Source organism: Oxyura jamaicensis, chromosome 9 (genome assembly GCF_011077185.1).
Source record: "Oxyura jamaicensis isolate SHBP4307 breed ruddy duck chromosome 9, BPBGC_Ojam_1.0, whole genome shotgun sequence".
NCBI lineage: Eukaryota > Metazoa > Chordata > Aves > Anseriformes > Anatidae > Oxyura > Oxyura jamaicensis.
Genome location: NC_048901.1, coordinates 10,135,287 through 10,152,339, shown reverse-complemented (window position 1 = coordinate 10,152,339; position 17,053 = coordinate 10,135,287). Strand labels below are relative to the sequence as shown.

Below are 17,053 nucleotides of genomic sequence, written 5' to 3'. Positions count from 1 at the left end.
CAGGCAGAGGTAAAGATTAACCCAAGAATCAGCTAAATCAAAAAGCTTACCTTGTACAGTATGGACCAAAGAAACAGCTATGCAGCTGGGAGCTGTAATAGTTCAGTTCCTCACTGGATCTCACCGGGGGAAAACAGAGCCTGTGCTTAATGAGGTATTTCTGATCCTCCCCATGTTCCCTTTCCCTGGCCTACGCTAGAAGAATTTGCAAAGAAAACATTAGGTAAAGCCCCCACACTGCTTCTGTCTAGCAGCCCTCTCTTCCCCTCCCCTCTCTCACCCCATTACAAACTCCACACCAGTCTCATCTTACCAATTTTGTCCAGCTCCAGTTTCAGACTTCCTTTCTGGCCCCTGGCAGTTGTCTTTGCATCTGCCATCTTTTTCCTCCTGCCCAGCAGGGACAGAAGCCTTTCTTACTTGACTTGGAGCTGGCTCCACGAGGTTCCAGCCCAGCTGCTAGAAGTAGTGGTGGGGATGCCAGATTTACGAGTGCCATCCAAGACGGCAGCTGCTTGGAGCCCGATGGAGGCCCACATTGAATCAAACTGGTCCCTGCCCTTTGTCACGACGGAGCGGTGCGCACCCGCGTCCTGCCTGAGACTGCAGCATCTCCTAGGGTAAAAGGGATGCCGAGCCTCCACCTGCCGCAGGCAGCCAGAGGGACGTGGGAGTGTAGGGATCGTCACCAACTTGGGGTCCTGTGAAAACGAGTGCCGGCCCTGCCCAGATGCTTATCGGATTTGCAGTGACACCTACGTTCTTTGCTGCCTTCTGACATTCTTTGCGGAAGACAAATAGGCACGCAATCATTTCCTTCATTTCAACACATGTAGTCAGATTGCTGCTTACAGCGTGATACCAGACCACTTGTGTCTTTGGTTAGTCACTCCCAGGGCAAACTGTATTTAAAATAAGGAATCCTGATAGAATAGAGGGTGCCCCACCTTTTTAAAAAGGTTTAGTTGTATAACTAGCGACTGGTCTTCATTTCTTGGCTGGTAACTTCCTCCTTTCACCACACCTACGTTACTGGCAGAAAAAGAGAGCAAACTGTTGTCAGAGACAGCAAGTACATGCCAAAGAAACTGCGGGATCCTTAAAATCTTCTACCTGAAGAAGTTTCATGTGGGAGTCCATATGCTGAGGCTGTGTGCTGTGTTCATCTACCTTTCGTATGGGGTGAAAACAGGTAGGAAATCAACCATTTGTAATGTTTGTGTCAAATATAACCCTTTCTCTGCTTTGCAGACACATTAATGTATTGTAGATGCATTATAATGTATTAGATGCATTATGTAAAGTTACTATGTACGATTTTTCACTACTATTAATTTGGCAAAGCAAACTATCCCGGTTTCATGAACGTAGTCAGATGTAAGAGTTCCAAACATAAAACCAGAAGTTACTTTTATTATCTTTTCTTCACTTTGCAAACATTTTTCTTATATAAGTACTATCCATCGACACTGAAGATGCCATTTGAAATCTTTAGAGAAGAATGATTTCTTTTCAGCAGCGTCTTATATGACAGACGCAAAGGATGAATTAGCATTTATGAACACTAAACTTCACTTGATGTCCTCATAGCCCCATCAAGAATCAACCTGTATAATAATAAACAAATGTACTGCCTTCTGTTAGCATACACATGGGAGCAAGTTGCTCGGTTAGTGAAGCTATAGCTTTCTGCTTTGCAGAGAAAACAAACAGGATTAAAAAAAGAGTATTCTTTTAAAAACTAGCTCATATTTCATCAGGTTCCCTGGAGTAATCCTGGGGGTCTCGTTTTACTTATTTCGAAGGATATGCTGTAGGCAATGTAGTAATAAGTGGGAAAAGAGAATTGTGTGAAAAAGCACCAAGGAAGCCCAGCAAGATACTGAAGACCATTTTAAGCGGTGGAAGGCACACCCTCCGTGTGGAAGGCAGTGGTGTGTAAAATGCTGCCCAGTATTTTCAGTATTTCCAGCATTATCTCGGTAAGGCTGCTGACATTGGCTGGGTGGTAGTGCTTAAAGCTGAAGACTTCAGTACTGATGCATAAGACCAGTCCTTTGAAACAAATGATAAAGCCCAAGCAATGTGACGGGGGTTTGAAAGTCAGGGAAGCTGCAGAGAGGCACAGAAGCAGCGACACACCTGGATGAGGTCTGCACAAGTGCTGACCCGGTAAGCAGCCCCCTTCGTGCGCTGTGTGGCAATATACTGTCCCGACGGTCACAGCTAGGAAATGTACAAATCTGACTGAATCACCACTGACCCAAAGATGTGAAAGCCTTTTGGAACTTCACTCTGCAAGAGGACAAACTGGTGGAGTTAAAAAAATAATAATAAATTGGTATTCTTTTTGTGCAGAAGGCCTCAAGATGCCAGCCCCAAAATATCTCTATTGCAAACCCCGCCTGGCCAGAGGCTGAACATCCAGGACAAAAGGAAGACAAAGTCTCCGAACACTGTCTGCATGGGGGCACAAGCCTTACGTAGCACTGCCTGCAGTAAATGCCACGGGGTCTGCCTGGCACCATTCTCATGACTGCAAAACTCCCACCTGCACTTGGTCTCCAAAAAAAACCAGATCTGCTGAAGGTGTTCCTCCTGCTGCAAAAGCACCAGGGAGGCTGATCTCGTGCTAAAGACAAAAGATGTCCAGCTCCCACGCAGGAACTGCAGTTTATTATGTTGGCATACCCCCTGCTACAGGTCCCGAGGCATCAGAGCACCTTGCCCAGGAAAGCAGCATTTGCCATCCTGTTTTACACGCAGGGAAACCGAGCAAAGGGAGAAAAAGGAATTGCCTGAGGCTGTCCAGCAAGCTAATGGCCAGGAAGCAAGTTAATGGGATGCTGGGTTAATTGCCAGCATTTATTCACCTTTCCTGGGGAGAAGGGGTCTGCTGGCCATGGGTTAAGCACAGTGTGAGGATGTGAGCTTCCGCCGCCCTCATTTAGAGTTAATCAGAGTAAGCCTCTCGCCCCATCAGAGAAATGATGTCAGTTTCAAAGACATTTCCAGCCATTTGGGTAGGATTCTCAGTGCTTACTGGAGGAAGAGCAAAGCCAGGACAACCGGCTGCCCTCGTGTAGCAGCTTTTGTAACACATGGTGGATGATTCCGGGATATGCACCAGCCTGCCAAAGAGAAGCTGGCAGGTCTTCCCCCACGATTAGCACGGATCTGATTTTGTTAATCAAGCTACAGCAAATTTAACAGACTCAGTGCAGATATAGCATGGCTTTTTAAACGCTTCCTGTCTTAGGTATTAGCAAATGCTGATCAGCTCTTCTTTACCAGAAGGTTTGGGCTGCTCTGGTGACAACACAGAGCTCCCCTGGGCAGGTCTCAGCACAACATGGGAGACATAGGAACAAATTAAGCAATCAGTGCAGTTTTGTACCATGTAGAAATAATTCTTGTCCAGAATTTCTGCCTGCATTACTACCGCCTCAGTGGCAGTAAAGATGATTAACAATACTATACAACAATACTATACGAGAATTAGAACAGTATCTAGCTATTAATAACTATTTAAAAAATAAATATATATTTTTCTTTGATGCTGCAGTAGCACCTAGAGGACAGTTGCTGATTATCACTGTGTATGCTGCTGTGTATCAGCAAAAAATGGTAATTTTTCTCTGCTCGTTACTTTGAGACCTCCAGATGAGCAGTCTTAGGGGAGAACTCTGGCTGCTGTTTCTCTGGAGTATTTTGGCATTGCAAAAAAGCGGTGAGAGCAAACGGACCAGGAGAGAAGCACCCGGCTCACCTTTACCCTTGCAAGCATGGCCCATCCTGTCGCTGGGAGCCCCAGCTGAAGCATTACAGAGGCAGAGCACACTCAGGCCACTGATTTCAACTGAAATTCATCGGCCCTGGCTGAGTTCATTTCCCACCGCTCCAGTCCCGCTATTCATATCTTACCATAGGCTTTACACAGGAAGGACTCCGTGGATTTCAAATGTTAAAATTTATTTCTGAATTTATAGTAGTAATTTAAAATATCCAGTTGGAGATAACTGCAACATCCTCTTAGCCTATTAACTTTTATTTCTGGAGCTCCTGGGGCTTCTTCAAAGTAATTAGCAGAACTATGGCAACTGAGCAGATTATTTTATGTGCTGGGCACACAGCATTTATATCACTATCATGCTTCTATTTCCATAGGAGGAAAAGAGGGAAAGTTTATTGTGGAAATGGTGAGAGATTCATGATTTAGAAATTAAAATGCATGGAGCACTGGACACCTGCTAAAGCACAACTGGCTCAAAGCTGCAGGTTTTCTAAACCTCTTCTACCCTACTGCACAGCCCTTTAAAGCAGCAAAAACCCAGAAGATCCCTCTTGCAACTGCAGCCTGAACAATTATTGCAGCCCAGGCTGTGTGCGCAAGAATCACTTTCTCCCACAAGGTTATTCAATAAAAACAAGGGCACTGGGGGAAAAGACCTGTGAGCCAGAAAGAATCTACAAAACCTGGGAAGGCCTTCAGCAGCAGCATCTGTCTGGAGACTGTTATTCCTTTCCCTGGCAGCGCCCTGCTGGAGATTGTATTGGACTCTGAAGGCTCAGCTGGTGGTCTGCTAGAAAAGCAATGAACAAAGACAGGCTTTCAAACAGCGGAGACTGTCCTGAAAAGCAGCACTTACAGAAAATTCGGGAACTCTCCAGCTGTGTAGAAAGCAGTATCAGTACCTTATCTTATGCAGACAAAGGGTGTCCCATTTCACAGTCAGAAATAGCAGGCTGCCTCTGCAAATACCAGTGAAGCACTGAGCTGTCCCTCGCAACAGCAAGATCCTGCGCAGCTTGTCAGCTCCAGCCTGGAGCTGTGGACACAACCTGACCTAGTGGGATGAATCCCTGCCCCCAGCAGAGTGCTTGGAACTAGATGGTCTTTAAGGTCCCTTCCACCCCAAACCATTATATGATAAAAATACAAGGATATTTCTTTACCCTACAACCTGCTCAGGGCATCTGGGCATGCTCTGAAACCAATACAGCAATTATCCGAGGTGCCATTGTCCGGTACCTTCCTCACCCTTATGAGATTTTTTGTGAGCCCATGCTGCTCGTGGGAGCAGGACTGGGCCGTTTCAGGGAGCGCTGCTCCCAGCAGGTACGCTTGCTGCCTTTGATCCAACATGGCAAGAAAACCATGTGGAGAGGCAAACCCACAAGGCAAGCCCTTTGGTGCTAACCTCAGGATTGCCATACTGTGCTTGTTTCAGATCCCGGGGAGACATGTCCTGCATTCACAGCTCTCAGCTTCAGCAACGCTTTGATAGGGACCGACCTGAAAGTGAAGCTAATGCTGTACACCAGGCAGAACCCAGACTGTGCTGAAGAGCTCAATTCTACAGCCTCCAAGTATCTAGATCTGACCAAGAAAACCACCTTCATTATCCACGGGTACCGGCCCACAGGCTCTGTCCCAGTCTGGATCCCTGGCTTGGTGCATCTCCTGCTTTCTGCGGAAGCCATGAACATCATCGTTGTGGACTGGAACCGGGGGGCAACAACCATCATCTACAGCACGGCTTCCAGAAACAGCAAGAAAGTTGCTGAGATTCTGAAGAAACTTATTGATGAAATGTTGGTAAGTTGAATATTCACACCATGATATAGTTGTTAATATGTAAAGGGCACAAAGGAAGTGTTTAAAAACAGCAGCATGTCTGGGAAAAGAACTCCTAAAAAGGAATCCATTCATTTTTTGGAAGTGTAGCTACACAGCAGTGCCAAATTCTGCACTTGGACTCGGTATGATGGCATTTTGCTGCAGTATTCAGTTCACACTCCAAGTCCCTACATTTCTGGATACAAAACCCCACAGATCTGTTTTCCTGTCCATACAAACTCTATTTCCACCTTCTGGATGTCCAAAGTCAGCGTATGGGGATAAGCTACAGCTTGCAGCTCCTGCAAGGCGCTGCACAGGCACAGGCAGCTATGACACTGGGCCTTTAGGATCTTTCTATCTGCTCACTCCTTCCAGGAATAACATGAGGGCAACTGGAGTTGTATTCAGGGGCTCCACAAATAATTGTTCCTGTCCAGCCTTCAGTCACAGCCCCAGGAGGATGCAACCACTGCCTGCGCTGTTCTCTTCACAGCTCCCACACAGAGGCCTCACGTGCAAGTGCCGGTTGCGCTTTGGGGCTATTGAAAGGGAGAATATTTGCATGGAGTGGAACCACACCACTGAAAAATGTGGGAAAAGTAGGGAGATGCATTTGCATTCCTCCTCCTGATGTTTTTAAGCCTTTAACATGCCAACACCTATGACTGTGGGTATTCTTAAATCCCAGCTTGCCGGAGCATCACTCGACTCCATTCACATGGTAGGAGTAAGCCTGGGAGCACACATCTCCGGCTTCGTGGGACAGATGTTTGACGGTAAACTCGGCAGAATCACAGGTAACCCTTCCCCTGGCAGCCCTTCACTCTGGGGAGAGCTGCTCGCCGCCAGCCGAGCACTGAGGCAACGCCATGGCGGTTTTTCACTGCAGGCCTTGACCCAGCAGGCCCCCTGTACAGAGGGCAGCCGCCCGGCGAGAGGCTGGACCCCACCGACGCGCAGTTCGTCGATGTTATCCACTCGGACACCGACGGTACGCGACACCTCTCCTCACTGCTGCAGGGAAACCCAGAGAGCGATGGGCAGGCAGGGGCTGCGGCAGGCGGCTCTGCCGTGGCGATCCCCGCTCCGTTAGCCCATCCCTCCCAGTGCAGGGGTGCTGGGAAGGGCTCTGCGGTCCTGTGCTGCCCACGCTGTGCTCGGAACACCCTCGGGAGCTGCCCTTTTACTTGCAGTTCAAGGCATGCTGCTGTTTCACAGCAGGTATGGCCTCACGGCCCACAAAGCGCAAGGACCTGGGCACCAGTGCAGGAGGGTGCATCCTCCGGGCCAAATCCGGCATCTTCCTCAGCCCTCTCTTTTCCCAGCCTTTCCCACAAGCAGGCATCCTAGAGCTGAAAAACTATTATTTTTTTCCAGTTAGTTTCTCCTGTTTCCTTCTTCCGTGTGCTACGATTTGATATTCCCTCCCCCGATGCTTTCTTTGGTCAGGACTCGGCTACGCGGACACCCTGGGCCACATAGACTTCTACCCCAACGGCGGGACCGACCAGCCCGGCTGTCCGCTGACAGTATTTTCTGGTAACTAATTCTGCCTGGAATTGCACACACACTGACAAAATGTTTCCAATCAGGAAGGAGGAGAAAGCTGCAGAAACATCATCAGTGCTAGAAAATACGCGAAAACCATTTTCTGGGAAAGCCATGAAAGCAATCTCCTCCCAGCACTGCTGCAGCATACTAATGTAACGGGAGCTTAGCTGCCGTGCACCGGGCAGGCGTATCGGTCAGGGGTGTCACGAATGCAGGTGGGATCAATTTTCCACGCAAAGAACTCATCAGGTGAATCTGTGCCCCCATTTTGTAACTATGTTTAGAAAAGAGAGAGGTTTTTTGTTATTATTATTTAATCGCTTAAAATACACACAAAACCCCAAGGACTTGCTAGCAATGACAACAACTGTTCAGAAAACAGGTTCAAGAGGAGCACAGCACAGACTGCTAGACTGAATCCAGAGAGCTTTACTTGGCAGCCTTGCAGGTAGAGCCCTAGCCTTGAACACAAGGAAGCTTTTTTTCCTCCTCTGCTCAGCAGCAGAACGGGTTTTGACAATGCTGGGTGACAAAATGGCAAGGTCTTGTGCAAAAGAAATGCAATACCCGCCTGTTGTGTCAGCTCAGAGGGAAGAGGAGAACACCTGAGATGGGGCAGGCTCTATAGCTGGCTCCTCTGGAACCGCAGTGACAGCACCAGCAGACATGTTGTTTAATAATAATAATAATAATTAAAAAAAAAAAGACGACAAGGAAAGGAGACACTGACAGAGCTGAGTGCAGTCAAAGAGAAGCTGCTGCCCACTTACTGCTCTGCCACAGCCCAGTGCTTCCCAGTTCAAGCTGCTGCATTTGGACTGGTCAATGACTGTCTGCTGGTGTGTCCTTTTTCACTACTGCCTTAATGCTGACTTCCTGAAGCACGAGGACTGGTAATGAAATATTTCTTCTCTGTGTGATTAAGGAATGCAGTATTTTAAATGTGACCACCAGAGGTCTGTTTTCCTGTTCATGTCATCCCTGAAAAAGAGCTGCAATATTACGGCGTACCCGTGTGACTCGTACAGAAGCTACAGGAATGGCAAATGTACCAGCTGCGAAACTTTTCAGCCTATGCCATGCCCCATCCTAGGTAAGGATCCAGGGAATGTAAATACGTTGGGGCTACACGTGCCTGACATAGCTGCCTATCATTACTCTTTTAATCCACCTGTGTGAGTGGAACAAATGTTTTGCTAAAGGACTAACAGACCGTAGGGTGCTTTGTAAGAGCACTACATTCTGCTAGTTTTGGGGGATGATCCCTCCTTGACCGCTGCAGAGGGACAAGCCTCTGCTGCAAGCAAGAGGCTGAAGAGACTTCCCCACACTTTGTAGAAACACATCATGTTATGATCTACAACAGAAGTCCACAGGTATAGGATCCAGAACTAGAAAAGCCAAAACAAGTCTTGGGATCTTTACACAAGAGTCACAGCAGCAATGAATTAAAGCCCATAAGCTGCAGTTTGAGGGGCAGGGGCATGCTCTTGCTAAAATAAAATATTTTCTGAGAAACTTTCAGCACCCCAAACCCCTCTTGACCACCACAGGGATGGCAGGGAGGGGTGAACAAAGGGTATTCCGCTTTTCTGTAAGCCCCCCCCCCCAACCTGGAGGCAACAGCCCAGCTTCAGGCTGCCACTTCTGAAATTTTGATGCAAAAAAAACTGACGCTTCCAGAAATTACCTTGCAGAGCTGAGGGGTTATTTTCATTCCGTGCTGTAAGACCTTTCTAGACCACAGACATCTGATGTGAAAAAAGACTGATCTGAAAATAGGTGCCAAACAGTAACCAGGGATATTTTGACCCACAGTTGGTTTTAGTTACAGAAGTAAAATTAAGACCTCAGGTAAGTCTGTGGAGCATAGGAGCATGCATCACAGTGCTACCTTGCAGCTGAACCACGATACAGTATTTCTTAAACATTTGCCTGGTTATTTTCAGCAATTTAATTGCTTATATACCTGTGCAGTAACCCTCTGTTTCATTTTTAAACTGTCATCCATAGGCTATTATGCCCACAAGTGGAAAAGCTATTTAACACAACAGAGCCATCCAGTGACAAACATGTTTTTTGATACAGCGGACAAAGAGCCATTTTGTAGTAAGTGACTAAGATTTCTGAAATGACTTTTCTTTGTGTATTGCCTCCTTCAGCAGCAGCCGAGCAGAGATGGTTGGTTGCTATCAGTATTGTACCTGGCACTTCAGAAACAAAGCCAGTGCTGCAGGATAGAGCTGTGTCCACCTGCAGTCCTGCCATTATATTCCCTAACTGCAAATGTACTTGTTGCTGTGAAAGACGACAGCTCGCTAGCTAGAGATGTGCAAGAGCAGGCTCGTCTCTCTTACAGGGCTAGGAAATTTGTTGGGAACGTGTGAACGAAGCTTAAAAGTGTGGTTGTTTCAAAACAGCCTGCCGCTTTCATGCTTGCATGATAAGAGGCGTGTGTGGGAACGGTGAGAGGCAACGACATGCTCCCAGCTAAACCAGCAGATAAAGCTGCCCTGGACAAAAGGGATGGGCAGAGGGAAGGGGCAAGGAGGAATCAGTGAAAATCAGGGTTTCTTCTCACCCATGATGATCACCAGAACACAAACCCGTGGGCAGAGACATCAGCAAGCAAACTTGGTGAGTTACACATCAGAGTCAAGAACAGACAATTCTGCCCCACAGCAAAGGGATCCAAAGAAGGGACAGAAAAAACAAATGAAGGATGCTGAGAACAGAAACAGGGGATCATGCTCTGTCAGGGAGACAGGGACAAAAGAAAGAAAACACAATTTGCAAATGGATGGGGAAGGCAGGGAGTGAGAGGCGGTGCAATGAAAGCCGTGCCACTGGTGTAAGCCTAGCTCTAGTGCCTCTCCTGGGGCTTTCCCACACGCATATCTACCCACACCACATCCCATGGCTTTGTCTAACTGCGTGCTCTCTCTCACCTCGCAGTTTACCACTACTTTGTGGACATCATTACGTGGAACAAAGACACCAGGAGAGGCACCTTCAGCATGGTATTAGCTGATGATGCTGGGCAGAAGGTGGAATCTAAAGTTAATCCGTAAGTCTCCCTGATCTGATGATCCACAAATGTTAGCAAACGACTCAGCACAACTGGATCTGGGAGGAAACAAGACATCCTCCTCCAGTTTTTGTTGATGCTCAACAGCACACAGGCCTTGGGCCTTGCCTGGCCTGAGGTGATTTCCACAGGCTCCCCAGTGCACACCACCGCCAGCCTGGCCCTTTGGTTTGGGCCCTCTGTAGTCAACCTGAGGATGGCCATGAGCTATCTCAGCAATCCCATGGCTGTCCTGGTCCTCCACAAGAGCAGGAGGAAAACTCATCTCCTCTCCAGGGAGAGCTCCGCATTCCAGCTCTGGATGCCCAGGACAGCGGGGATCAGATCGCTGTGTCCCCAAGTAACTGAGTACAAAAGTGGCTGAGCAGGTTGAAACCTAGAGACCTGAACATGTACCCACTTCCCGAAAACCTGAAACCAGTCATAAGCTCGGTCCTCCTCCCCCAGCACCGTGTCTAATATTACACTGAAAGTATTAAAACCGTGCTATTCCCTTGGTGACTCCCTGACACCTTGTCTGCTTTGTCTTTAGAGAAGCTGCAGCCTTTCAGCAGTACAACCAAATCAGTTTGCTAATTGGATTCGACCAGGATTTTGAAAATGTAAAAAGAATTTCCTTGACATTTTCCACGGGATCTGTCATCGGCCCGAAATACAAACTCAGGATTCTCCAAATGAGGTTCCGGTCACTTACAAACCCAGAAAGGTAAGCACTGCTTTACAAACCATTCCCGTTGCAAACTAGACACAAGTCAATGAATCTCACAGATTCTTGGCCTGGCAAGTTCATCCAGAAGAATTACATTTATTTCACATTTAATAGTTCTCGTGCACATATTTTGGGAATAAATTCTGCCTTGCACACATGCACACAACTCCTGGAATTCCTACTTGACCACAGAGGTTATCTTACTGCATTGAAAACGCAGTTTGTTGTCTGATTTCAACATGGTCTGACATTTTCACCTTTGGTCAGGATCATGACCTTTGTGTAGCTACAGAGAAGCTGCCCAGGCCTGAACTCAGGACTGAAAGCAAATGTTACTCTCGGGGAAACATAGATACAGGGTCCCAAATACACATTTTATATCACAGTCAATTTCTATGTCCAGTCAACTAGGAAGATTCATTTACTCCTGGAATCCCAGTGACTGGGAGCTGCTGACCATCATGCCCCAGAGCACTCATCTTGTTAACCTCCACCTGCCCTGCAGTCAAAGTGAAGCCCTTAAACTTCCCTCATTTTTAGGGCACCTTTGAGGGAGGCAATCTGTCTGAGTCCACTGAGCACAGAATCTCTTAGGCTGAGCCTGTGGTACGAGGACAGTGTGTGGACATCAGGCCATACGTGCTTTAAACTTGGTTTAAAATAAGGGTCGTGTATCACAGAGGGAAAAGGGTGGAGCAAAAGAGGACAGAGCTGCAGAGTATGTTGCTTTGCAGTTCATGAAATGCTACCCTTAGTCTTGGAATACAGAAAAGAACGTGCATGCCTAAGAGTCAGTCCTGCAACTCCCCCTTGCTGGCACTCCCTTTCTCCTGTCCTGTGTCCCCACAGTCACTTCCAGCCCCAGATCCACATTCAGTCTTTTAAAAAGTAGGTCTAAATGCCCAGATGTTTCATCAGAGGCCGCTCACTCGCCCCTTTGAGGGGCTGCCACAGGCCACAAGTAGTTGCGTGACTCTTGAGACCATGAAGTAATCTGTGACCGCCAAAGGGAGGCATGTCCCGCCCTCTCCTTCCCTTGATGCTCAGAGGGCCCCAGGTGGGAGCACAAATATTTTCCTTTCTTTTTTGTCTGGTCCTAGCATTTCCCTCTCCTTTCCGGCTGGGCTTTTTCTAAGCCTGGTGGCGGCTCAGCATGGCAGCACAGCCCACGCTGGCACCAGGGAGTCGGCAGGAACACGCAGGGGGCAGGCGGAGGCTGCAGGACACCCCGGGTGGTGGCCACACGGGTGCAGAGGGGCTGGCAGGGAGCCCTGAACCCGGGCAGCCGACCCTGCAGCGATGGCTGGTGCGGTGGTGTCTTTATTCACACAGTGCAAAGCAAAGGATAACGTACAACAAAATGAAAATACATTCACAGTATCCCTGACCTCTGTAATGTTTGAACTGCACCTCACTGTAGGAGCCTTCCCGTTGTCTTGATAACGTTACTTACCTTACATAAGTAAATACACACTGGGAGACTCGGCTGGGAAAACGGCACGGGGAGGGCAGGTTTTTCACTTTGGGCTGTCTTCCCGCAGACCGCAGCTGTGCAGGTACGACCTCGTCCTGACGGAGAACACCAAAACAACCTTCCGGCCCATCCCGTGCCAGGCCAGGCGCTGAGACCCGCAGGCGAGGCAGCGGCAGGCCGCCCGCCCCCACAGCCACCCCGGGGGGACCAAAGAAGGGCTCAACCCGCGTGTTTCGTGCCAATACAAACATTTATTGACCAGCCTGGAGCAACGCTAACCAGTCATATACACCCCCCGCGCAGGCGGCGGCGCCACAGCAGCCTTCAACCGAGGGCCCGCCCGGCTCCCTCCCCTCAGCGCCTCCCTCCCCTCAGCGCCGCCCCGGGGCCCGGCGCCTGCGCGGGCCGTGTCGGGCCGTGAGGGGCCGGTCCCGGCGGTGTGTCCGGGGCTGTCCCCGGGCCGGCAGCGGGATGTGGCGGCGCCTGGCCGCGCTGCTCCTCGTCTTCGTGGCCGCCACGGCCGCGCTGTCGCTGCTGTCGGCGCGGCTGAGCGCGGGGAGCGCCCGCAGGTGGGTGCTGGCGCCCGGGGGGCCGTGCTGCGGGGCCCCGGGCTCGGCGGTGCCGGCTCTCCCCCGTGCTCTGCGCCGTGCTCTGCCCCGTGCTCTCCCCCCGCAGGCCGCTGCGGTTCCCGTCGGACCTGGAGGAGCTGCGGGAGCTGGCCGAGGCGCTGCGGGACTACGAGCGGGAGCACCGCGGCGCGGCGCTGGCGCTGTTCTGCGCCGCCTACCTCTACAAGCAGAGCTTCGCCATCCCCGGCTCCAGCCTCCTGGTAGGGCGGCGGCGCCTCCCGCGGCCCCCGGACCCCGGGGGGGGGGTCTCGGCCGCCTTCACCCCCCCGCCGTGTCCCCGCAGAACGTGCTGGCCGGGGCGCTCTTCGGGCCGTGGACCGGGCTGGCGCTGTGCTCCGCCCTGACCTCCCTGGGAGCCACCTGCTGCTACCTGCTGTCCGGCGCCTTTGGGAAGCGCTTCGTCGTCTACTGCTTCCCCGACAAAGTGGCTCTGCTGCAAGGAAAGGTGAGCGGCCGTGGTGCCGCAGGAGGCCCTGCTGCTTGGGGCCGCTTTTGGGGTGGTGGCTCGGTAAAAAGCCGGGCATGCCAGGGGCGCGTCAGGTCGGGCAGGGGCCTCGGCAGCGTAAGCGAGACTGCTCCCGTGGGATCGGGCCAGTCTGCAGAGGGGATCTGTGGAAAGTGCCAGATCCTGAGGAAGATCAGATGTAAGAGGCCGACTGGCAAGGCCCCATGTTCCAGAACTGCCTCTGTCAGCCCTGTGCTCTGTCATACAGCCAGGGGAGGTTCTGCTGGCCTCTACCTGATCTCTCATTCAGGTTAGATCCCATTTTCACCTCTTGTGTGAAAGGGGGTGGCTCACCACTGGGCTCCCAGACATCCAGGTATGTCCCAGGCATACATGAAGTTGCCACTTTTCATCAGCTCCGCACTGATGTTCTGTTGTGGAACGGTGGAGGAGAAAAAAACAAAACTCACTTCAGTGGTGTGGCAACTCAGATGTTACTGCTAAGTAACAGAAATAATTTGGAGCATTTCTCTTGACAGGTAGAAGAGAACAGGAGCTGCTTGTTTTTCTTCCTGTTGTTCCTGAGGCTGTTCCCCATGACACCGAACTGGTTTCTGAATCTCTCAGCCCCCATCTTAAACATCCCTGTGTCCCAGTTCTTCTTCTCCGTTCTCATCGGTAAGGTCAGGGGAGCCCGAGGGGACAGCGTGACGCTGCCTCCCTCCTCGTCACTGAGCCCTGGGAAGCAACCGAGGGCTGGGGAAGGTGGAGCAGCAGGGTTGTGGCTGTGACTCTGTCCCATTTGCCTGGTTGCCTTCGTGCTGCTCGTCTTAGGGCATTGAGCAAGTGTGTGTACAGTTCTGTATCACACCCTGCTCTGTTACTGAGACCTGTCTGGCCTTGGGCAAGGATGTGATTGGAGCTAAGTTTGCACTCTTGCATGGAGGCAAGGGGGATGCTAACTGGCTTATTTGCTCTGACTCTTCCAGGACTTACACCCTATAACTTCATCTGCGTACAGACAGGAGCCATTCTGTCAAAAATCAACTCTCTGGATGCCATTTTCTCCTGGGACACACTGCTCAAACTGCTTGCAATGGCTGTGGTGGCACTGATACCAGGGACCCTTATCAAGAAATACAGCAAGAAGCACTTGAAGCTGGATGAAGACAAGCATGCTCCGTTACTCAATGGCAAGAAGAGCATGTGATGGCTCACGACCCAGACGTTGGGGAACTGTCTCACACAAGCTGTGGGTCTTTTCCCATGTGGGTAATATTCTGCATGCTCTGTGCCCGAGTGGACCAAGGACAATTGCAGTTTTTACTGTTCTTCTCATCTAAGAGGAGGTATAATCTTGTTTTTAATCAGTGTTTTACTGTGCATGTATCTGCACTGAAAATTCTCTATAATGAAACTTTGTGAACACTTGAGGTAAATTGCCTGTGTCCTTTAAGTCAGGCTGTGTCTGCAGCGTGCCTGAGGATGTTGCCAGCCTCTTGCAAATGTATTAATGAAGGGAGAGTGAGGGGTTGGAAAGAGGGACTATTAGCATCCCTGGAGGAAGGAAGGCCAGCAGTTCCTGCTGCCCCTTGAACACAGAGGCCAAGCACCACACTGCTGTGGCCTCCCTGCCAGCCCGAGTCACAGGTTCCCCCTGGGCTCCTGTGCTTCCCACCACATCCAGCTCTGGCTGCAGCTTTGCTCTTGGTGCAGCGGGCACAACTGATGGGGCAGAGAGCTGCTGCCTGCAGCAGTGTTTCTGCCCAGCCTCAGCCCTCCTTGTCTGGAGGCAACTACAAGGCCCCAGCACGCAGAGCTGCATTGAGCTGCAATAGCAGAAGCCTTAGCTGTTTTTCACTGCCGTTCTAACAGCAGCATTTCCCAGCTCGGGCTGTGTTCCTTCCTCCCCCAGCCCTCTCCCCACCCATACCTATTCAGTAGTTTTGTCATAAAATGAAAACAGCACTTAATGTGCTGTGAGATGCAGAGGTACAAGTAGCAAGTCGAGAAAAATAATGTTGTAGGGTCAGTGGTTTGTCCCAGCACCTTCAACAGGAGAGCTTTCATCCATGCAGAACTCTTCCTGTCACTCCGATGGTAAATGCATGCTGCAGGGAAAACATCTGGGTTTTGGGGACAGCTAAAAGTTGCCTGGATGTACGGGCCCTTCAGCTAGCTGCTCCTCACCCCCAAAAGTAGCCAGGGTTGGACCGGGGCGGGACAGCAAAGGGCAAAGTTCCCAGGACTCAGCAGCCCAGCTCACAGCACAATCACTTCACACAAGCAAAGGCCAACGTTCAAGGACACCTGTGTCCTCCAAGATGATGTGCATCCCACCAAGCCTCTGCCCTGGGACTCGGAACTCCCCATAGTTCCAGTTCAGCTGGGGTTAGTGACAAGTAACTTAAAAACACTACTTGCTAACATCTTGTTAGTTGTTAGACTTCATGACTCTCCCAAAGTACATCACAAACCCTTCCCAGATCACCAGACCAGCCTGAGAAACATTGAAGTACACTGGCTTTTTATTCCATGCATTGTTTGCTTTGATAGTCATTCTTGTTTCCATCACTGTACACTGTTCAATACAAAAAAATCAAGTTTGTATCAGGAATCCGCAGAGCAGGGAGGAGAGAGATGAACACTACTGGACAGGGCCAAGATGAAATGGTTACTTAACACGACAGTGGGGAAGGCAACATTCAGCTCTGGGAGAAAATCTAGGCTAGTGTTCAGGAGCTGTCAGCAGCCACAAGAACTGCATCAGGGAAGTCAGGATGCTGAGAAGGGAACCCACAGTTTACTTCTGTCCTGCCAAGGAGGCGTTACTGCAAGGAGGAAGCGGGCAGGTCTGTGCATCTCAGCCCCGTATCCTGCCAGGAGAGAAAGTGCAAGGAACCGCAGCAGAGGGACCCGCGCAGCAGCACGTCTGTGTGCAGAGCTGGGCGGGTTTCACGAAGCAGTGCCAGCACAGCCCTCGGCAGAACCGCTGCCTACACGCAGCTGACAGCACGGGGTGTGTGCAGGGAAAGGCCGGGGGTCACGTTTACTCAAGGAAGGGGCAGCCCTAGGGGCAGTCCCAGAGGGACACTGCAGAGTGGGCAGCAGCTGCGAGGAGCTGGACGGGAACAGGGCAATGATCTGGGCGTGCAGAGAAACCAGACCCAAGTGTGGCTGGAGCGTGGTGGCAGATAACCAGAAGGGTTCAGCTCTGCTTCTCCAGGCGTGTCCCAGGGCAAGGATGGGGAGGAATGGGCCCACATCCAGGACAGCTTGCCAGAATGGGCTTGAAATCCCCCATGCCAAGGCCTCTCTGCATCTCTGCATGCCCAGCAGAGCTTCGTGCCACTGTGGAGCTCTGAGCAGAGACTGCAGCTACCAAAAGCCCTGCAGCATCTGTTCGATAGGGACTGAGTTATCACAGACTCAAGTCCCTGCACTGAGGATTTGATCAGAGCCTGCCCAATCCCAGTGACAGGCAAACTGGGCTGGGGCGGAGATCTGATGGTACGGATGGGAGGGTAGTTCTCA

General features: G+C 50.5%; 2 protein-coding genes across 2 annotated transcripts; both read left to right on the top strand.

The window, feature by feature from the left end:
* The first annotated feature begins 1,113 nt into the window (after positions 1-1,113).
* On the top strand, positions 1,114-12,741 carry LIPH (lipase H). Its single transcript, XM_035334526.1, has 10 exons — positions 1,114-1,192; positions 5,232-5,599; positions 6,312-6,420; positions 6,513-6,614; positions 7,073-7,162; positions 8,100-8,267; positions 9,188-9,283; positions 10,130-10,241; positions 10,795-10,968; positions 12,513-12,741. The coding sequence occupies exons 1-10, from the start codon at positions 1,141-1,143 to the stop codon at positions 12,595-12,597; spliced, it is 1,356 nt and encodes a 451-aa protein (XP_035190417.1). The 5' UTR covers positions 1,114-1,140; the 3' UTR covers positions 12,598-12,741.
* Positions 12,742-12,826: 85 nt separating this feature from the next.
* Positions 12,827-14,958, top strand: TMEM41A (transmembrane protein 41A). The gene is made up of 5 exons (XM_035334528.1): positions 12,827-13,014; positions 13,121-13,274; positions 13,358-13,519; positions 14,059-14,197; positions 14,509-14,958. Exons 1-5 carry the CDS (start codon positions 12,917-12,919, stop codon positions 14,727-14,729), a joined length of 774 nt encoding a protein of 257 aa, XP_035190419.1. The 5' UTR covers positions 12,827-12,916; the 3' UTR covers positions 14,730-14,958.
* The last annotated feature ends 2,095 nt before the right edge of the window (positions 14,959-17,053 follow it).